The sequence below is a fragment of the Sander lucioperca genome, chromosome 10 (genome assembly GCF_008315115.2).
Source record: "Sander lucioperca isolate FBNREF2018 chromosome 10, SLUC_FBN_1.2, whole genome shotgun sequence".
NCBI classification, from domain to species: Eukaryota; Metazoa; Chordata; class Actinopteri; order Perciformes; family Percidae; genus Sander; species Sander lucioperca.
The window spans coordinates 15,724,661-15,747,675 of record NC_050182.1 but is presented as its reverse complement, the minus strand read 5'-3'; the positions used below and the strand labels follow the sequence as shown (position 1 = coordinate 15,747,675).

The 23,015-nt window shown below is 40.9% G+C and overlaps 1 protein-coding gene and 1 long non-coding RNA gene across 2 annotated transcripts in view; one reads left to right on the top strand and one right to left on the bottom strand.

The window, feature by feature from the left end:
* Positions 1-1,335: 1,335 nt before the first annotated feature.
* On the top strand, positions 1,336-22,984 carry ago1 (argonaute RISC component 1). Its single transcript, XM_031314434.2, has 19 exons — positions 1,336-1,827; positions 5,274-5,460; positions 8,221-8,341; positions 8,898-9,079; positions 9,730-9,866; positions 10,576-10,710; positions 11,441-11,528; positions 12,401-12,548; positions 12,724-12,843; positions 12,952-13,074; positions 13,696-13,829; positions 14,147-14,331; positions 14,478-14,637; positions 15,219-15,309; positions 18,816-19,010; positions 19,187-19,321; positions 19,424-19,525; positions 19,715-19,914; positions 20,273-22,984. Exons 1-19 carry the CDS (start codon positions 1,803-1,805, stop codon positions 20,379-20,381), a joined length of 2,577 nt encoding a protein of 858 aa, XP_031170294.1. The 5' UTR covers positions 1,336-1,802; the 3' UTR covers positions 20,382-22,984.
* LOC116060715 overlaps positions 17,560-23,015 on the bottom strand; it is a 28,846-nt gene continuing 23,390 nt past the window's right edge. The window contains exon 4 of the long non-coding RNA XR_004107562.2: positions 17,560-18,121. This is a non-coding gene — a long non-coding RNA (uncharacterized LOC116060715). The remainder of the gene's footprint in view (positions 18,122-23,015) is intronic.

Genomic DNA, 23,015 nt, shown 5'->3' with positions numbered 1-23,015 from the left:
GTGTCTTGGAGTTACAGGACAGTGTACAGGACAGTGTCTGACTGTCCCGGGACAGTCATGGAGTCACAGGACAGTGTCTCTGAGTCACAGGACAGTGTACAGGACAGTGTCTGACTGTCCCGGGACAGTCATGGGAGTCACAGGACAGTGTCTCTGAGTCACAGGACAGTATCTGACTGTCCTGGGACAGTCATGGGAGTCACAGGACAGTGCAGGACACTACTAACAGGACAGGACAGTTTTTGCTGTCACTGCTGCTGTTGGTTTGTGTACAACAACCATAGTAACACACAAGGCTGACTGTAAGCCGTAAACAGGCTGTAAACTGTTGCAAACTGCAGTAAAAACCCTGATTAAAAGGCATATTCCGAATGCGCTGTATACAAAGAATGCCTCTGAAACCGGAATAATACCGGCATATGCATATCCCACATGTCTTAATCGGAAAATGCTAAATTAGGAAAAAGGCCTTATTCGGAATATCAAAACGGAATATGCTGTTTACATGACCTGAATCAAATTCGGAATGTTGTCATAGGCCTATTCGGAATAATAGTGGAATATTAGTGTGCATGTAAACGTACTAAATTGCAAAGAGGGGTTACGTTTCAGGGTAATGTGACCCAACACTTACACCATATAGATGAAGAAAAGATGAGACCAAGTATATATAACTGGATAAATATCAATAGCAGAGCGATGGATGTCTTAGGTCTAAAAACAAATGTTTAGTTTTGTCTATATAGTATATCTGCACATGTAACAAAACGATGATTACGCTGCTGAAATAAAAAAAAAGCGTAAAACAACGCAAAGTAGATTTCTCCAATGGAAAACGAACAATAAAATAATTATGAAACAATAAAAAAGAAGGAAATAGAAACGAAAAAATGGAAAATTATATGTTGTGCCAAAAATAATAAACATAAGATACATAACATGTCAAGCATGCCATACAACTGCTAAAAGAGATACAAGGACATAGAACGCCACAATGTACAAAATTCAAGTAGCTAAGTTAGGTTATTCAAATAAGCTTTACGCCTATAGATTCAAACTTTGAGAGAGGACAATTCTAACACAAATTACTGAGCTGCAGTACAGTAAGGTTTTAAAATGTCCTGAATTATTTCACAATTTTATGTTTTTGTGGTTATTTTTTGTGTAGTTATGATTACTAATTTCACAATGTCTTATTTATTTATTTTTAAAAGACACTGAGTCTTATTTGATACAGTCTATGGTCTTAAGTGACACTTGCCAATATTTGCATATCTGCAGTGTAGTTCCGCCTTCAACCTCTGGGGTGTGACAGCAAGTTCATCAACAGTTCCTTTGCACTTTCTAATGGCAAAGAAGAAGTTTCAGATTGTTGGGGGGGTGAGGGGCTGGCCCTTTTTTTGTTCCGCTGGAGAATCCTGCTTAAACGGTGAGTAGGGGCACAACAGACCGACAAGCAATCACAGCGCCGCGGACAATCGGCTAAATAACGGCGCCGGGAGGGACCGCACCGCAGAGGAACAGTGGTCAGAAATAAGATAGTATCGCCCTCCAGCTCTAACGTTCCTACTTCCAGGGTCAACGGGCAGACAAGCACCAGCTATCGCCGTTAGCCTCAACTCCTCTGCGGGTCTGGGGGGTTCTGGCAGGGGCAGGGGGCGGGGGTACACCGAGCAAGGAGAAGACTACACGCCGAGAGGAGGGGGCTGGAAGTCTGAGACGCTTCCAGCCTGAAGGGGCCGGCGGTTTGGCCACAGCACCCCGGACAAGCTAGCTTGTACCCGCGCGGCTAAGTGAATGGGATGGAGCCGGGACCGTCTGGCGCTGGTAGGTTTATTTTTTACTTGACTGGTTTTCAATTCGGATACCTGAGTTATTCTGCAGTTGGAAAAAAGGGACACTGTAGCCTAGCCTTAGCGTCACGGGGATGTAGAAGGAGGCTTGGTGACAACCCAGTCTGTTGCATCGCAACGTGTACAGAAGAGAGAGTAGGAGATGGAGGGGGCTCTCTTGCAGTCTGCATGCCCACCACTTTGTAGAGAACGTAATTATTTATCCAGATTTATAGCTATAGACAAGTCTGTGGGAGTACTGACAATATCCTAAGCCATGCGCGAGGGCAGGGGGGTCGTGGGAATCTGGATGAGGAGGGACGAGGTGAAGCCCGCCTTGCAGCAGCAGCAGCAGCTGGCTGCACACCCCACACATCAGACCAGCCTCTCTTTTCACTGACAGGTTATCACTGTTCAGGTTGTCTAAAGTGTTTAACACCTAGGCTTACATTACATGCGCACATTAGGGACACAGGCCTAACATCTGCAGAGACAGATTATTTATTTATGTTGAACCAAAACGAATCCTCAATTGTTATATCTGTGTATCTGCTGTTAGAGTTGAGTTTTTAGACTTGGAAAGACTGAGAAGCATGTGCATTGCATTTGTATGTGGGGTTTCGCTCTGCGTGCTTCAGATTTACAGCTAGTGCTGATCAGTGCCAGTGATAATCTTTATTTAGCAGTTTTCTTGGATGACACTGAGGTGCGGAGGCAGCTAATTAAAACACAAACTAGGTAGAGTTTGACGTTATGCCAAGGTCTAAAGTGTTTTTTTTTTTTTAAAGAGGTGGTGTTGTGACCTCATAGACCCTGTTAACTATCTCTGAACCCTCTTTGGATATCTCCAGGCTGTCTTTATTTGTACAAATAGGCCTGAGATTGAAATTACATTGTCAATCCAGACACTGAACCTTGAAATCAGTTGAATAGGCTTGTTTTTATTTTTTAGGTTGTGGGGGGGGGGTCCTTGGGGCCCGTCAGGATGCTGATTGCCATGTTTAGCTCATGGTCAACAGCCAATTATTCAGAGAGCCAAAACAATGCATATTTGTCTGTTCCTTCTCATTCATGTACCTATCCTGTTGTGATCTTCTGATGAGGGAAGGGGTCTCCTAGTACAAATCCACTACTGTTCTCTATTTTGAAATTTTAAAGCCTAATTTCATTGTGATAGATTCTTTCAATTTCAAAGTGTACTTGCATTTATGCTTGGCAGCACTCATCCTTTATCATTAGCTACACTTGAGAACTACTATTACTGCTGTCTAGTAGGATGCCTAAAAAAGGGCTTAAAGTTGGTTGTACTGCAGATCCCACCAAAGGATCATGAAATGGGCAAACTTGCCAAGTGGCTAATAATGAACCAAAATATAGTTAATAAAAAACGTACATGTTCCCTTAGATATGACTTTAAAGTAGTAATATCCCATGTGACATAGGCTTATTGCTTGTTACGTCACTGTAAAGACAGTAAGCTGTGAGTGTCTTCATGTTATGATGCAGCTCCAAAGCTCTGCTTTAAGTCTGGCCGCTCGGAAAAGACTGCTATTGTCTTGGGATATGTGAAAGCGCTGGCTCCGCTTCTCACCATCTGCCTTCACTGGCACGAGGGCGAAGTGTGTGTGTGTCATTGTGTGAGTGTGCAACAATCACAACTCACTTTAGACACTCACGTATTCACACACATGCGTGCATTTTTGCACATAGAGTATGTGTGGTCAACACATGTCTGTGTTTATAGTGATGTAGTGAAGTGTGATTCTACACATAGACGCACACAGCACACACTAAGCACAGAGCATCTTTCTGTGTTTTATGGCTAATGCTACTCTTCCTGTCAGTTTGGCATTTTCTGAAGGCTTAGTGAACATATGATTGAGTGGTATGTTTGACCCAAGGATTTCCATAGCAGCTATTTAAAGCAGGGCTTTTCCAGTTTGGGATAAACAGGCGCCTTGGCCCGATGTAGGAACATGCTCAGTGCAAGACCAAAAAGGCCAAGGTCTCTTCAGCATGACCACAGCAGCACCCTGCCTCCTCCCATCTCTTCCAACAGCCCTACACACACACACACACACACACACACACACACACACACACACACACACACACACACACACACACACACACACACACACACACACACACACACAGGTCCCCTGATATCCATGACAATGCTGTGTTGCCGTGGTGTCTCCATGGTGAGGCTGGGAATGTAGAGGGGGCCCCCTATGTGTGTGTGTATGAGGGTGTGTGTTCGCCGAAGCAAGGGGCGCTCCTCTGTCGTATACCCGTGTGTTTGTGTGTGTGAGATGGAGGAGCAGGGCAGCTGGGGTCTTTGTTGTGGTGAAGGAGGGCTGTTCTCTGGGGACCCAGAGGTTAAAGCACTGGGCCCCTCTCAGGCAGGAGTCACAGCTAGTCTCACATCTATAGCACCCAGTCTAGGACCCCCTCTGTGTTAGACCTCCTGACCAGCTCAGACTTGTTTTTAAGACATGATACTAGTATGGACACCGATAGTCACTAATCAGTGTATGCTGCGTGGGCTACTTGTTACTACTTCTACCAGAGAAATACTGCCTAGACTAGACCTAGATTATACAATATACATTTTCAGAAATGAGACTTATTTCGAGTGTGCAAAATCTGTTTAGGGCAACTGATGATTATTTTCATTATCAATATAATCTCTAAATTATTTTCTCAGTAAATAAGTATTGAATTGATGAATCAATTGGTCAATATAAAATGTCAAGTAATAGTGGAACATGAACCAAACTGAAGCTCATGTGATAAATCATCTTCAAAAATCACACATTGCTACATAAATGAAGTTTTTTTCTAACGTATTCCTTTTCTTTCCTCGCCATCATTTCTATTTCTACCATCCTCCCCGTTCTCTCCCTTGTCCATCCTCATTTGACTTTATCTGGTTGTTTCTCCTCCTCTTCCTTATGCTTTGTCAATATCCTCCTCCCTCACCCCTTTCCCATCTTTCCACTTATATAACATACCTTTCCCTCTCCCTGGCCCCAAATGCACATGTTGCTGCTTAACTGTTCCATTCTAATCATTGCTCTCTTTTCCTATCTTCCCTCTTCCTGTCTTCCTGTTCCTGCCACTCACTCTGGTGTCCCCCATCATGTCCTCTTGGCCCCTGCCCATGCTTCCTTCCCGGCTTATGCCACATTTCTTGCCCTCTCTGCCCTGCCCTCTGCTGCTCACAACCACTTCCTTTGCCACCTCCTCACTTGATCGTTCCTCATCCCATGTGTGCCTGCTTTGCCTATGTCCTTCCTCTGCTCTGCCTGGCTCTTTTTCTGCTCTCACTGTTGCTTTGTGCACATCCACCTTCCTCATTCCTACCCTCTTTGCTCTGAACCTCCTCCTTTCTGTCACCTGCCCTTGTCGATGGCTCCCTATCCCTTGTCTGTCCAGTGCCCATGGGGGCCTTCCCCCCACCTCTGCAGCAGGTGTTCCATGCCCCCCGCCGGCCAGGCATGGGTACCGTGGGCAAGCCCATCAAGCTGCTGGCCAACTACTTTGAGGTCGAGATCCCAAAGATGGACGTCTTTCACTATGAGGTGGACATTAAGCCAGATAAGTGCCCACGGAGAGTCAACAGGTAAAAGGACATGTGAAGACTGTGGTTACACCTTGGTTTCTGATGTACCACATGAATCTGTAAGATCAGTACTTGGCAGTTGTCATGTGTCATAAGCAATTATAAACTTGTGGCAGCAAGGCATGGATTTTTAGAAGTCAACAAGCAGCTGAAATGTCTCCAGTGTTGAACTGTTTGAAATTGGATAATGAAAGAAAAAAAAACAGTCACTTGTAATCACTTTTTAGGAGGCAGCAACAACAGCTACTTTCAACATGAACAATGCAACTGGGATTTAAATGTAATTCTTTGTAACAACTATTTATTTATTTTTTACAGGTTGATTACCATGTTTTTGTGTGGGGGAAATAAACATATAGCTGTGGTAGCTAAAGCAGAGCTCTTCAACTCTCAAGTATGCCTTACATGTGTTGTTCTTACTATTTTTAAAGTGTGTTATGTTTGCACCATGCAGCTCTGACTGTTATGTAGGAAAACAAATATTTGATTGAAAGGTGGTATAAGTAAATATTTAGTCATGAGTTACTCAAATTTGGGGCAAAAAGGCTGAACCTTGTGACCTGCTTTTGATATTTTAGGCAATGAAATGCATTTTTCAAACTTTACATTTACATTTTATCCTTTGCTTTATACTGAAGGCAAAGCCTCTGTGAAAATCATACCTAGTGTGAGTCCTCGTAAGTCCTTGAAGAGCAAAAATCAGTGGCAAAAATGAAATACTTAAGTACCGATGGGTTTTAGATTATATTAAATAGTAGGAGGCCTTCTCCTCCTGCAGTCGCTTTGCCCGAGTCACCGGACTGGACAGATGGTGGAGTCAAAAGTGAATTTAACTTAACTGACCCTTTCACCTTGGCTGGTGTTTATGCTGCAGTGTGCTTGAAGAAGCCCTTGTGTTGGATGGCTGTGTCAAAATCTAGATAAAGTCACTGAAGGGTTCTAAAGATATTATTAAGTAGAATAAACATACTGTGAGTGGCTTTCCAATCAACGTTGTAATAAGATGCAGGAGCAAAAAAGGCATCTTACAAAAAATTATAATGGAGCAGGTTTATTAAAAGGTATTTTGTTCATTGTGAAGCCTTCCTTTAGCTTCCATTTAACTATTTAGGCTAGTGCAGATTACTATGTAACTTGCTACATACTTGCAAGCTTTAGTATTTTTCATGAAACTAATTAATCCAGTTTTTACTGGCCCCATCCATTTTTATTTTCCAGCTGTAACAAATTAAAAACACAAAAGAGCTGCCGTGGTTATGATTTGTCACATTTATTACTTTAATCCAAGCAACAAACAGTACATAAACATTATTCCAAAATTCAGGGGGGGAATATGCTGTCTGTCTGCCTTGCATACTTTTGTCATGGCTCTCCAGAGAGCCAGTTCCTTTAAAAAAAAAGACTTGTCTGCCTTTGAGGTGAAATGGCAACATGCCACACAATAAGATGTTTCATCATGTAGAGCCCGACCGATAAAGGATTTTTAAGGCTGATATTGATACAAATATTTGGTGATTTAAAAATCTGATATATTGAGATATATATATATATATATATATATATATATATAAAATATTTTAAAATCCAGAAACGCGTAACAAAACAAACAGATTTCCTATCTATCGTCATGCCATGTTTGATCCAGTAGATTTTACCCTTCTATGAAGGCATGAATGCTTTTTGCCCTTTTACAATACTTTCCTCTGCTTTCGACTAAAATTGTTGTGTCACTTTATGAGGTGGCTGTCAACAAGATACAATTGTTGTCCTTCTTTGTGTGGAAACTTGTCAGGTATCAGGGACAGTAGAAGCAGGAATATAATGTATATAGGCTAACTCTCAAGTTTACTGTCCAGTGTGGCTGACTAATAGCCTTGGCACTCAATAATAATAATAATAATAATAATAATAATAATAATAATAATAATAATAATAATAATCATTTAATAATATCCAGTGTAAAATGGTTAGAATAGAGTCTTTCAGTCTAGTGCCATGTTATACAAACATGGGGTAGCCTTTATTGTTGACAACTTTACTTAGACTTTTGCCTGAAAGGAAGAACTTGACATTATTTTTTTATTCTGTCTATTAAAACAGCCCTGACTTAATTAATACTAGTGGCCTCATACAGTATAGCATTCTTTTTTTGATTTGAACAACTTTTTAGATTTTAGCAGAAATATAATAGTGTGCACATTGGTGGGGGGGGGGGGGGGGCTTGAGCTTTGTTGTCTTCCCAGTTAACAAGGATGTGAACAACAAACAATTGAACAAATCAGTAATTTGTAATTGAATAGTTTTTCGCTCCGAAAACCTGAAATTCTTGAAGAAGAATTCTTGAAAGTTGCATGTGTTTACCACCTTCTCTAACGTTCAGTGAGGTTCTCTTTTGGGTTTAGGGCTCGAGACAAAGGTTCTAAGAAGGCATGCAAAGGGTCAAGCCCTTTGACCTTTTCTTTTCAGAACAACTTCTCATCCCCCACACTTATGAAGGCCAAGGCACCGAGCATTGAAAGGTGGCCCCCCTGCCCACTCCCTCGCTCTTTTTGTCCTTGCCTCTCCCCCTGTGACCATGAAATATTGCACCCAACAGCTGCATCCTGCTTAATCAATATCCTATCATCTTGAGAACTTCTCCCCCCTCATCACAATAGAGCATCCTGATGAGGCGATGGGTTTAATTGGCAGAGCAGGGTCTTTTTGCATTTCTGTTGCATGTTAATCCCATACTGTGTTTGTGTGTGTCGCTTCCTACAGGGAGGTGGTGGAATACATGGTGCAACACTTCAAGCCCCAGCTCTTTGGTGACAGGAAGCCAGTGTATGATGGAAAGAAGAACATCTACACGGTGCTAGCACTTCCTATTGGGAGTGAGAAGGTAGATGTTTGCAGTGGTTGTGTTTTACACTGTTACAACTAACCAACTAACTAATTTCTCCTCAGGGATCAATAAAGTCAATCTTAAGACCTGTCCGAACATGAGTTACACTATTTCTCCAGGGGAAGAAGAGTTATGTGAAAAAAAATAGAAAGTGTTATTTATCTCCTACAGAGCACATATGTCTCTCCCAGTATTCACAACAACCACAAACACCTACTGTTTTATGGAACAATGTTACTGTCTGGTTGGAGACGTCTAATTTTAATGTGTTGAGTACAAAGAATTCTGCTTTCTGTTATTTGTGATCTTGAAGGAATATCGCTAGCTCATAATCGCTTTCTTGCAGAGCGTTAGATTAGAAGATCAATAGCATTCTTGTATCTGTCCCTGTAAATATACACCACAGGGTTTCCAGTATACTGCACAGCCAGATAATTTGCTTTACTTGCTAACAGTCCATCTTCATTCAATTTGTGGTTATTCTCATTCTCCTGCAGCCTTGTTCTTTACCTCTACCCTCTGCGTCTGTCCTTTCTGTCCTCTATTTCTCCAGGTGGATTTTGAGGTAACCATTCCAGGTGAGGGCAAAGACCGAATCTTCAAGGTGTCCATCCGTTGGCTGGCCAAAGTGTCATGGCGCCTGCTGCAGGAGACTCTGGTCAGCGGTCGGCTGCAGGTCCCCCTCGACTCGGTTCAAGCCCTTGACGTGGCCATGCGCCACCTGGCCTCTATGAGGTACACCACAGGAACCCTTTCTCTCTAAGTTACACCAGTACAGACACAAACACACATACCTACACATACTGCCACACCCCTACTCCTGTCAAGTTCTACTTTAGTTAGATAATCAGTTATTTCTAAGAGTTCTTTGCACGTACAGTTTAAAAGCAGATTGGAAAGTCATGTTGCCAAGTTATAACCGTGCAGCTTAGCAAGGTTAACTGGGTTGTTCCCTTCACATACATCAGACAGTCATAGCTCCAGGGGTCAGAGTGACTAAACAATAGCTGTTAGCGGAGACCTGTGTGAAAGTGTCCACTGAACAATGCTGAGCAGGGGAATAACGATAACTGGCTTTTAGTACTTGACCTAAAAATAGGTCAAAAAGGACAAAAAAAGTTGTCATTTCAGTGCTAATGCTGTTTCATAATTCTATTTCTCTGTTTTAGACAAATATAGCACTGTTCCTCATAACTCCCGTTGTGGTGTTTTTCTTTGCAGTTTTTTGTTTTTTGTTTTGTTCTAACGGTTTCAAGAGTTGACTTATTCTGAAAACCTCTGACATGAGACGACAACTTCACTGGATATGAAGTCATGCTGAGGTCATGCTTTGTATCAAGTCCAGTCTTTTTCGCACATTCATCATTTCCATCTTTTCCAATTAGGTACACTCCAGTGGGCCGTTCATTTTTCTCCCCACCTGAGGGATACTACCACCCACTGGGTGGGGGGAGGGAAGTCTGGTTTGGCTTCCACCAGTCTGTGCGCCCCGCCATGTGGAAGATGATGCTTAACATTGATGGTGAGTCACTGAAGTGACTGAGTGTGTGTAGTCAGTCAGTGATCTCATTGTTTTTTACTGACATTGCATGACTGGGCAGAAACGGGGGGTCAGAAATGGAGAACATTTACTCCACCAAAGAGGATTTGAAACCACTAATTATATGATTTATAATTACGATATGATATCATAAATTAGTGCTGGGCAATATATCGATATTATATCGATATCGTGATATGAGACCAGATATCGTCTTAGATTTTGGATATCGTAATATTGTAATATGGCATAAGTGTTGTCTTTTCCTGGTTTTAAATGCTGCCTTACAGTAAAGTGATGTCATTTTCTGAATGTTCCAGACTGTTGAAACTGTTCTATTATTTGCCTTTACCCACTCAGACATTATATCCACATTACTGATGATTATTTATCTAAAATCTCATTGTGTAAATACTTTGTGAAAGCACCAATAGTCAACACTACAATATCGTTGTGGTATCGATATCGAGGTATTTGGTCAAAAATATCGTGATATTTGATTTTCTCCATATCGCCCAGCCCTATCATAAATACAAGCTTCTATTGGCTGCTTGTAACATAAATGTTTGCTCTGAGAAATGCTTTAAATGGCGATGTAAAGGCTAATAAAACTTGTGGGCATCCATGGACCCTGTGTTAAGTTGCTCTTCTCTGACCTGTATGGACTTATTGTTGCACTGTCTCCCTCTAGTGTCCGCCACGGCCTTCTACAAAGCCCAGCCTGTAATTGAGTTCATGTGTGAGGTTTTGGACATTCGCAATATCGACGAGCAGCCCAAGACTCTCACTGACTCGCAAAGGGTCCGCTTCACCAAGGAGATTAAAGGTGGGCTACTAGTGTGAAAGGGCCTCCCAGAAAACTCCATGAGAAGCCCTGAACAGGAAAATAAATGTACACCTTCATGCCTCTGTCTAAAGAGTCTTTGCTCACACCTGGCAAACTCTTTTTACACCTTTTATACATAAGTTACTGACATATGTTATCAGCAACATTTCCCTTTTAGCTTTGATTGTGGTTAGGAGTGTGACGATACATCGATCTGGATCGATATATCGAGTCAATCATCAACGATCTATTATTATCGATACAAAGTCAAAACATCGATACGTATCGTCATCTTTTAGATGCGCCTTTATTTAGAAATTCCCACTTTTATAATTATTCTTTTAGTTAAAAAAAGAGTAGTTTGCTTTTAATTAAATGTCTGGAAAAGCTTGGTAATGAAATTGACACATCATATTTTAGTTGCTTTTTGTAAATACGTATAAATGTAACTGATTGTGTTAAATTGGCTTATGTATCAACTCCCATCGCTCGCAGGCCCCTGAAATGAATCGAATCGAAATCGTGTCGTGGCAGACTTTGTGATATCAGTAAATATTGTATCGTCCAAAAAATCGATCTAATATTTGAATAGTGATAAAATGTGTGATTTTTACGCCCCAAATTTCACAAGAAGCTCTTCTGATTACTTTACTTATAATTATAATGTCTGTCTTTCTGTGTCTGTTTGTGTTTTATTCTTGTTAACACCACTTCTTGTTGGCATTACCAGGCCTGAAGGTGGAGGTGACCCACTGTGGTCAAATGAAGAGGAAGTATCGTGTATGCAACGTCACCCGGCGACCTGCCAGCCACCAGACGTAAGTACGCAGACAGTATTGTATTACATTATCAAATACACCCATTTATTATCTGTATACATTATTAAGATATCCCCAAAATTGCCTCTATGGATTTGAATAATCTGCTTAGATGTGAATAACCAGTTTGCCATAGAGATCATCCTGTAGCTTGTTTCGCCTGTCTCCACAGTTGACACTCTGCTGAGTGTTTTATGGGTATTTATTTTTGTCTCTCTTGTTTACTCTTTGTCACTCACTGGTGCTCTCAACCACCTCTCCTTCTGTCTCTCTTTATCTGACTCTTTTTTTTGGCACTTTCTTTGCACCTGGAACTCTCCTAGAGGAGCTATATTAATCTCTAACTGCTGCCAACACTGGCAAAGTTCCTGATTTCCTCAAAAAGGTTCTCAATCTCTGGCGAAGTTTCTGCAGTGGAAACCCCCTATTGTGAAATATTAGTAAAGGTTCCTCTTATATAAACTATATAAATAAAGTATTTATCCCAAATTATTTCTTTTTTAAGTTGTTTGACAGATTGGAACTTGTTAAAAAATGAAAAGAAAGAGAAAGTAACAATTGCTGCATCTACCTGTTTAAGTCTATTAGTCATACTGAGTAAGCAACTTTAATACGTTAGCATTTTAACATCAACCTGGATGAATCAGCAAATCAGGAGCTGCTGGCCAGTGATGCATTGCGATAACAGAGTGACATTTGTTCAATGTCACTGTGACATTTGTACAAGGTCACTGATGCGCCACACACTCATGATCATGCTGGGTTATATCCACTCAAAAATATTTTGCAACTCATTACAGCCAAGGCAGCTTCTTCATCTTAGTACCAGATCCTACAGTAATTCACGTTTTCTTTTTTGTCTTTTCCACCAGGTTTCCCCTCCAGCTCGAAAGTGGGCAGACAGTAGAATGTACAGTGGCCCAGTACTTCAAGCAGAAGTACAACCTGCAGCTAAAATACCCCCACCTACCTTGCCTACAGGTGGGGCAAGAGCAGAAGCACACCTACCTGCCTCTGGAGGTGAGGAAGGGTTCGATATCTTAGTTTATCATTTCAAGATTTAACCAATAAAGAGTGTTCATATGTAATAACACCATGTGCACTGACTTGCACACTATTTTGAGATACATGCAGGATTAGTGCATGTGAATAACCAATGTTTACCCCCTAATGACTCTGGATTTATTTGTCGCAGGTGTGTAACATTGTAGCAGGTCAACGATGCATCAAGAAACTGACAGATAATCAGACCTCCACTATGATCAAAGCCACGGCTCGCTCTGCACCCGACAGACAAGAGGAGATCAGCAGGCTGGTGAGTTGTAGAGACAACTAGTGGGTGGTATGAATGTCTGACTCAGTAATTTATAGTGTAAGACACAGAGACCGTGAGATATGATGGATATCCTTTTACTCTTCACAGATGAAGAATGCTAACTTCAACCTAGACCCGTACATCCAGGAGTTTGGGATCAAGGTGAAAGATGACATGGCTGAGGTGACGGGCAGGGTGCTTCCACCCCCTATCCTACAGTATGGAGGACGGGTAATAAATGGTTCAGTTATTATTTAAAAACACATTTTTTTGAGTTTTGATGGGAGAGTCTGAAAGGACACTCCAAACAAAAATCCTTCAGTTGCGCACACACACACACACACACACACACACACACACACACACACACACACACACACACACACACACACACACACACACACACACACACACACACACACACGTTTGTTTCACTATCTTTGTGGGGACCTGTCATTGACATAATGCATTCCCTAGCCCCTTACCCTAACCTTAACCATCACAACTAAATGCCTAACCTTAACCCTTACCCTCACCCTAACCATAACCTAATTCTAACCCTAATCCTAAAACCAAGTATTAACCCTCAAACAGCCCTTTAAACTTGTGGGGTCCAGCATTTTGGGCCCAACAAGGCTGTGCAGACCCCACAAGTATACTGGACTCCCCGGTTTTTGGACCCCACGAATATAGTAAAACAAGCACACACACACACACACACACACACACACACACACACACACACACACACACACACACACACACACACACACACACACAGTAGTGTACATCATTTTGCAGTAGATGTGACCTGATTTAAACTTTCTCCCCTCTTGTCCTATTTTTCAACAGAACCGTGCCATAGCAACCCCCAACCAGGGAGTGTGGGACATGAGGGGGAAGCAGTTTTATAACGGCATCGAGATCAAAGTGTGGGCGATTGCTTGCTTTGCCCCCCAGAAACAGTGCAGAGAAGAGGTGCTCAAGTAAGTACTAATGAGTGGTAACAGTGGAAATACATTTTTTTGGGAGGAATGAAATCATCTCCCCCATAACACTCTTTGGCTATTTTGCATTTAATAGTGGTAAGTCACTAGACCCATCTTGATTAAGCTGCTAGCAAGAGAAAGAAATGTGCATCCGCAACGCCATATTCAGCCTGCATTTGGTATCTCAAACACTGTGATTCATTTCTTTATAATATAATCAATAATATGTCCTGATGAGCAGGGATACATTGCGTTAGCAATACACATGCCTTAGCTTGCTGAATTTTGTCTCAACTAATCTGGTTTCCTTTCAGGAACTTCACAGACCAGCTGCGTAAGATCTCTAAGGATGCTGGGATGCCCATCCAGGGCCAGCCATGTTTCTGTAAATACGCCCAGGGAGCGGACAGCGTGGAGCCCATGTTCAGACACCTGAAGAACACCTACTCCGGACTGCAGCTCATCATTGTCATTCTGCCGGGAAAGACTCCTGTCTATGGTAGGCTATTTTTTTCTTTTCTATTTAGATATACACTCGGTTTGGCATCATCAAGAGACATCAAGACAGATGCAGGACAAAATGATACCTCAGTCCTTTATCATCATAGTGTGCTTCATGTCCCATTTCTAAACTGTCCCCTTTAGCCGAGGTAAAGCGTGTGGGAGACACCCTTTTGGGTATGGCCACGCAGTGTGTCCAGGTGAAGAATGTGGTGAAGACGTCACCTCAGACCCTCTCCAACCTCTGCCTCAAGATCAATGTGAAGCTGGGAGGCATCAACAACATCCTGGTACCTCACCAACGGTGAGCTTTTGTTTGGGCTGCTTTTGAATTGGTTTTACATTTATGGCGGAGGAGGACAACACTAAGAATTTTAATAATACTTCTGTCATATATATATATATATATATACATACAGGTGTTTGACCCTGTGTAACCCATTCCTGTAAGACTACTGTCACAGGTCGATGCTGTCTATATAAGACCTTGGACTGTATCTTTCCATATATGTCACTGTTAAACCATAGAATTAAAATTATCTCAAAAATAAAAAAAAAAATTTAATTTGATTTATTCTTTTAATTTTTAATTTATTTAATGTTTTACATTTAGGGATCTGTCGGCTTTCAGTCAATTAGAAGTGGCTCCTTCAATATTATCACCTACGATTCAAGTTTTGTATTATTTATTTGGTCTCATATGCAACAATTTACATGTTACAATTTAAGTTTTTGAAGCCCACAAAGTCCTGCTAGATGACATATTGTATATTGACCCATCTCAGTATTTCAGCCTGTGTTGATAATACAACTCTTTAAAAGCAACCCCACGCTGCCTTTATGAGCAAGTGTAATTTGCATGTCCTCGTCCATTTGCACTCTCAGGTCAGCAGTGTTTCAGCAGCCGGTTATCTTCCTGGGAGCAGACGTCACGCACCCCCCTGCTGGAGATGGCAAGAAGCCCTCCATTACTGCTGTAAGTCTCAGAAATAACGCCTGTATTAAACAACACTGGGTGAACTTGAACACAATCTTAGGAAAAGGAAGGGAATGGGCAACTATTGCATGTCACACAAAGTCAGGCCACTTGTCAAGTCTGGGCGTTCAGGTTAAGCTCATGTGTGGGGGGACACTGGAGTGCTTTTGGCTCTAGTAACTTGTTAAGGGCATTTTTCATATGTTATTAAGAGACTATTACTTGATTAATCTAAACAAAGTCCAGGTTGTTTATAATGGAAATATGTGTTAGTTGCAACAATAGATGGTGTAGTTATAGTCCGTGTTCTTTATGTTTAAAGATCATAGGCTGTAGAACAAACAGGTTTGTCATTACCCATAGGTTTCTTCTTCTTTTTCCCCATGGTTTATTTAGACTTTTACATTTACAAAATCCATGCAAGAAATGAATCTGTAATTATAATATGTGTATGTAATAGTATACATATATGCTATTTAGATTTACAATACAGTCTAATAAAAAAAGAAAGAAAAGACATATCAATAAAGAGACAATTATAAACCACACCCACATTCTCCCCTCTCACCCACCCACCCACCCAGCTTAGGCTGTGCTAATCAATAAAGGATGTTAAGCTAAACTATAACTACACAGGGGACAGAAAACAAACAAAACAGATCAAAACAAAACAGAAACAACAACATCAACCAAAAAAAAAATGGTTATGGTCTTAGGTCAAAAACAAGCGTGTAAAGGATAGAGGTGCAACGATGAATTGATTAATCGATTAGTTGTCAACTATTAAATTAATCGCCAACTATTTTGATAATCGATTAATCGTTTTTTTTATTAAAAAAAATAAGATTTCTCTGATTCCAGCTTGTTAAATGTGAATATCTTCTAGTTTCTTCTCTCCTTTGTGACAGTAAACTGAATATCTTTGAGTTTTGGACAAAACAAGACATTTGAGTCATCTCAGGCTTTGGGAAACACTGATCCACATTTTTCACCATGTTTTGACATTTTTATAGATCAAACAACTAATCGATTAATCGAGAAAATAATCGACAGATTAATTGACTATGAAAATAATCGTTAGTTGCAGCCCTAGTAAAGGATAAGGTCAAGGATCAATATCACCAGGCTATAGGCTACATCATGGCAGTTACTGGATTATGAAGCCTCTGCAGGCTGCAGGTCAAGGGAGTCAACATAAGAAAGAAAAGACTGCCAGATGTTTATCAAATTTTGACACCGCACCTCTCTTCAAGTGTCTAATCTTTTCAAGTTTTAAGAACAATAGCACATATCTTATCCATATACCCATAGGTTTCTGAAGAATCATTTTAAAGGCTGGGTTTGCTGTTTATCGCTATCTTTGTCAGGTAGTGAAGCATTTTTTTGAACATACTTCTTGTTTAGTATAACTCTAAAACTGTCACAAAGGCACACATTAGAGGAAGAGAAATTGGCTTTTGGCACCCTAATTTCTTGTTGGAGAGGGGGAAAATATTGACTTTCTAGTTGAAGAAATTAAGTATTTTTCTTTCAATACAGTCGGGGGGGTTATTTGAATATAGTAAGAGCCATGAAAAGGGGAACAGCAGTCTGAGGCACTTGGCTGCCACTTGTTATAAATTCCAAAGTCAAAGTAATTAATTAATTTATTTCACAGAATTGATAAGCATGAATGTCAGGCAGGTTCTGTCCAGTGCTGCTGTTTGTGTTGGACACAGCAGCCCTGTGTCAGCTCTGACATCCAGATGGCGTAAAGTGGATCAAAACTATATCTGGTGAATAGTTTTCTTTTAAGAACAAAGGACGGTGGCCAACACAGGGATTTGAACGTTGGTCTCTCTTTTTCAATTCTTTTTTTTAAAGCCATAAAACATTATGTAAAAGTATATACTGTAGTTGTATCAAATGGAAAAAAAAAATCGAAATAATTGTCAATAATTGCCACAGTGGCGTCTCTGCTGGCAATCCAGATGCTGTGTTGGCAGGACCCCTCCTTTTTATAGGCAAATCAAAAAAGTAACAAGGTCATGTAAATAATGCAAATGATGTCAAAGAAAAGCAAACACATGGTCGTGGTTGCTTGGTTACAGTGGCACTGCTTGACCATGGTGCACAGCAATGCTGGTTAAAGAATAAACTCAAAGCCATAAATAGTATGTTTGAGGCAGAAGAGCTTTACCACCTTTTTAATCTTTAACACAGACAAAAAGTTAATCAAAACACTGTAGAGCAAATGTCCTTACATTCAGCTCATATGTGAGTGTTTATTATTAATTTGACTGTTATGGTAACATGAATGCACAATAGAAATGGGGAAATAATATTTTGTGTTTTGACTGTTGGATAGATGAGATGAATTTAGTACCTTGAGCTCTGGTAGTTTTGGCATTTGTAACTCATTTAGGCATTTTCACCAAAACACATCATTAGTTACCGCCCTAATTTACAGCTTTAATAAGTACTGTGTACCCTCAGGCAGTTCATAACATTTAACAAGCAATTTAGCCTGAAGGACTGTAGATGTGCTTGGTTTTGTTTCTTTTCTGATGCATTTGTTCCTCTATCAATATATCTGCTGAATCAACACAGGAGGGCAAAGAAGTGATAGTTCCCCCCCCCACTTTCATCTATATATTTATGGCTATTTAAGACCACTCTTGCAGGGCAGGGTCCCCCTCATATTAATTATTTATCTATTTATGTTTTTATTTTATTTTTTATTTTTTGATGCCTATATGTTTTTAGCTTTTTGTCTTTAGGTTGTTGTGTTGTAATTGTTGGAGCTTGTATTGCAAGACAAATTTCTATCTATCTATCAATCAATCATTAAATTACTGGCAAATGCCCTGCTTTGAAAGTCCATCTCATGAGAAACCGCAGTCTGCAGTCAATCTGACTTTTTGTTTAGACTCACATAGACACTAAATGAGGCTGAACGAAGAAAAAGAATGTAGTAAGAGAGGAGTCAGTAAGGGATTAAGGGAAACAAATGGCTCATCACTGACTCACGTTCAAAAAGGAAATGACGTCAACACTCGTTCGCCCTTGACCTCAGCGCAGCTGTGGTTGGCTGTGTTGTTGCCTAGAAATGATTACAAATGCGCGAGAGGATTGGAGAGGAGAGGGGACCTGTCTTGTTCCTTCTGAAATTAGAAAAAAACTGGTGAAAAAGTATGATTTTTAGACAGTGCAGTAAAACAATTTGAGGGAAGAAAAATAAAAAGTTGATGTTGAGCCTCCCACTCTTCGCAGTGGCGGCCTCTAGGGGATGTTAATGTACAACCATACACATTAGGGACTAATGACTGATAACAGTGGATTGAGTGGATTAGGATCTGGTCCACTTACAAGATGTTCTTTGTTTCTCCATCATACATTTGATGGATGACTTAATGCAAAGCACCTTATAATACCCAATGCACTTTTTGCACATGTGTTACCAGCGGGAATCAAATCACCACCGCTGACAGTGCCATGTTAAACTCTGTCACTCCCCTCTCTTCCAGGTGGTAGGCAGTATGGATGCTCATCCCAGCCGATACTGTGCCACAGTGCGAGTCCAGAGACCCAGGCAGGAAATCATTGAAGATTTGTCTTACATGGTGCGTGAACTGTTAATTCAGTTCTACAAGTCGACCCGGTTCAAGCCCACCAGGATCATTTTCTACAGAGATGGAGTTCCTGAGGGACAGTTGCCCCAGGTAATATGACGACGTGGTAGTTGAAACTGATGTGAGTTCTTTGATGGATTATCTGGATTGTCCTAAATATGTAAAAATGTCTTGTTTCTTAACTTGATGTTGGCAAAGTGCATTTTTGCATGTTTCTGTAAAACTGATTATATCAGCGAGCTAATAAACAATTGTCTCGTGTGAAGATTCTCCACTACGAGCTCCTGGCCATCAGAGATGCGTGCATCAAGTTGGAGAAAGACTATCAGCCAGGCATCACCTACATTGTGGTGCAGAAACGCCACCACACACGCCTCTTCTGTGCTGACAAGTCTGAAAGGGTGTGCTTTCTATTTTCTAACACATTTTAAAATGTGTTTTCATTTTTTTTATCGTCACTTGTTTTCATATGTTTAATAATGATCTTTTTTTGTTGTTGATAGATTGGGAAGAGTGGGAATATTCCTGCAGGGACTACGGTGGACACCAGCATCACTCATCCCTTTGAATTTGACTTCTACCTGTGTAGCCATGCGGGCATACAGGTAATAATAACAGAAACTGAATGTTTTAGTGCTCTGTAATTACGTTTTGAAAATCCCTGAATAGATTATAATGAGAGTGAATGCCTTTGACCCTTAAACCCTACATATTGCATTTAGTTGTTTTACTTAGCCATTTTATTTTGTGTATTGTGTTTCATCTCATTTTTATTGCCTTCTCTCTGTCCCCAGGGTACCAGTCGGCCGTCTCATTACTACGTCTTATGGGACGACAATCGCTTCACGGCTGATGAGTTGCAGATTCTAACTTACCAGTTGTGCCACACATATGTGCGCTGTACCCGCTCAGTCTCCATCCCTGCGCCGGCCTACTATGCTCGTCTTGTGGCCTTCCGCGCCCGCTACCATCTGGTGGACAAAGAACATGACAGGTTAGTGTGGCTATGGAAGATGTAACACAGGATTTCTCAAATGCTGATAGTGTGGCAGTTTTTGTTTACCAAAATTCTCAGGAATTTTTTTATTTTGTAAAGTATTTTGAAATGTTCCGTAGGCCTTTTTCTCTAATCTGTCTTTAGAAGCAGTTACATATTTAAAACATATTTACTTTATCACAAATATATCAAACATAAAGTACATCAGTCTTAATACAACTGTGTCCTGCAACACTGTCTACATATAAACTGACCCCACATTGTGTTTGGACCCCAAGTTTGAGAGACAGTGCTATTGGTGACTGTATTCCGATAATCACATATGAAGTGTCGCTGATCTTTGTTCTCTCTGCAGTGGAGAAGGCAGCCATGTGTCTGGTCAGAGTAACGGTCGGGACCCCCAGGCGCTGGCTAAAGCTGTTCAGATTCACCACGACACCCTGAGGACCATGTACTTCGCCTGAGCTACACCAACCATCACCACCATCGACCCTTCCCAACTCATTTCTACCTGAGTGGGCGCACGGCCCACCACCACCTCATCCCCATCCCTTATTCCCAAATGACTACCCACCACACACACTCCACAGACTTGCCAGTTATTCACCCAAATCCAAGAAACATAAAGCCCTTCACCTGTAAATCACAGGCAGACTCTACAGCCTCATGCACTCAAACGGTTATGAATATTATTATTTTTATTGTCATTTTGTTGTTTTTACTTTACCAGGACTATTGATCTTTTTATGTAGAATTTTTAAACGTGGGTATTATTATGTACTTGTATTGTACGCTACCTTCACACTCCTGTGTATGTAAGTATGCAATGCGGATGGGAGGAAAATAGGCGATGAAAAGAAGAAAAAAAAAATCACAAAAAACTTTCTTAACTGCCATCACGATGCTGCCTCTTTACCCATCCGAATGCCAGATGCCAGTGTTCCAAGCCCCTTAGTATGGGGATCCTCCAGAGGGGTGGTACTGGGCACGCACACTTACATGTATCATTTTATCGTTGTCATGAACTACATTCATGTTTTTAATGTTTTGAATAATGTTATTTTTTTAAACTGCCTTGAGGAGTCCGAGGTATGGTACATTAGCACTTAGTGTTAGCATGTAGGTGCCACCTGTCCTGCACAAGACTTTGTTAGTACACGTGAGGCTAGCCCTCTGGTCTTTATATTAGCAGAGACAGAAAGAGCAGGTGTAGCATATCGTAGATACAGGAGAGAAGTCCTGCCGCACTCTCTGTGCTGATTGGTCAGTCCCTTAGAGATTTAGCCCATAGAGGCAAGCTTAGCATAACAATAGAGGGACCATTTTTTTTTCAGTGTATCAAATATACTTGCACCCCATGCACCTAAACCAGCATTATTAACCAGCCAAAAGTGATGCCAACCAATGGAAAAGGGGCATCTAAACAGGAAGATAATCTTTCGTTTCTGTATGCATTGCTTTTTTTTAGGATTTACGAGGCACTTTTTTTTTTTTTTTACTTATTGATATATTTTACTTCAAAATTGTGAGATTTGTCTGTTCTGAGGCTTGACACAGACTAGTTTGAAGTTTTCACACCCACACCTGCAGAGCTTTCAGGACAAATAGGTAACTAAGGCAATAGGCAAGGTCAATACTCCTCTGTAGATTTGAATGCAGGCAAATATAAAGTCTGTGATCACTTAAGTGCTGCAAAGCTGAACTCACATTCAGCAATTGACCTTGCGCCGATCATTCTGCACATTCCAACATGTATCAGTAGAGATGACGCCACACGGTGCACCCGTGCACTTCTTTGCGTACCTGTACACACCTATCTCCATTTATACACAAAGCTCTTCCCTCTGCAGGCATTTACAACTCATAGCCTGAATAGCAGAAGCACACGCATATCTTCCTTCTCCGTCTCTTGCTTAGCATGTAGAGACCCACTCCTTCAAATGCACTTGTCCCCTTATTACCCTCCAAGTCAAACTATCACTCATAACCCTTTCCATTATCACCTTCTATCCTTGCTGTCTATTCTCACTTTTAACATCACACACCTGCAGCATCCCCTGCACCAATCCCGTATCTAGTGTTAGCCAAATCCCATTGGTGCTCTGTGTGCATGGGCGGCACAGATAAGGGATTGCTACATTGGACAGGGTGGGCCACTATTACTTAATATGCCCTGCATTTACATCTAGTCACTTTCTGGATTTATAAAAAAATGCATGTAATTATTTTTTATGACTGGATATTCTGAGCCACCTTATTTTGGTTTCCTTAGAGGTAGGAGCCTTGTGCTCGCCACTGCCTGTCAGTCGTTTTGCCTCAATTGTGTAATGGTTATAAAGACTGCTTTTTTTCCTTTTGTCATTATTATTATGAATATTGTGACTAGTGTCAGAGTGTATCCTTAAGAGGGCACTGTGGAGACGGTCTCAAAATTCCACCTCCGTTGCCCTTTAAGCGCCTCAAATCTTGTCTGATGGTCAGAGCCCCTTTGAGCGGAAAGGGATCAAAAGATTAGATGTGTTTGATTTTGAAATCATGTTTATTAACTTGCATAATCAAAATGCCTTTGTACACCATTTTACTGATCCTTCTTTGTGTCCAAGGTGATTTGTATATATAAATATATAATAATAACCTGGTATGTATCTTGGCTCACCAGTTGCCAGGCCTTTCACAGTCGGGGCCAGTGTTTTACCCCTCATTCTTTGCTGAAAAAAGAAAAGAAAAGAAAAATCAGACTGGGGGCTTTTTCCAGTACCACTGAAACCAGATGCAGTTCTTCACTCACTGAAGGCACAAAGCACCTTGCAAAGGGGGGAGACGAAATGGCAGTCACCCTGGAAATGCATCATATGGACACTGGAGAGTCCACTCCTCTTCACACAGCCTCACTGTCTGACTAAGCAATATTGAAGCCACTGATCAAGAACAGTCCTTGTCATAGCACTTCCCAATAGATTTGAATGAAAAGACATGGAAGCATATTATTTTGGCTCTGTATGTGATAGTATGGAAACTCTGTTGGGGTGGGTTATTTTTTAAAGAAAATAAAATTGTTTTTTATTAATCCTGTTGTTTTTAAATTACATATAACTAAT

What these genes read in the sequence shown, in the direction of transcription:
- ago1 (XM_031314434.2), top strand. Translation starts at nt 1,803, where the DNA reads ATGGAGCCGGGACCGTCTGGCGCTG. An exon ending in GATGATGCTTAACATTGATG is followed by an intron (nt 9,867 to 10,575) that starts GTGAGTCACTGA and finishes GTCTCCCTCTAG; the next exon opens with TGTCCGCCACGGCCTTCTAC. An exon ending in AGAAGCCCTCCATTACTGCT is followed by an intron (nt 15,310 to 18,815) that starts GTAAGTCTCAGA and finishes CCTCTCTTCCAG; the next exon opens with GTGGTAGGCAGTATGGATGC.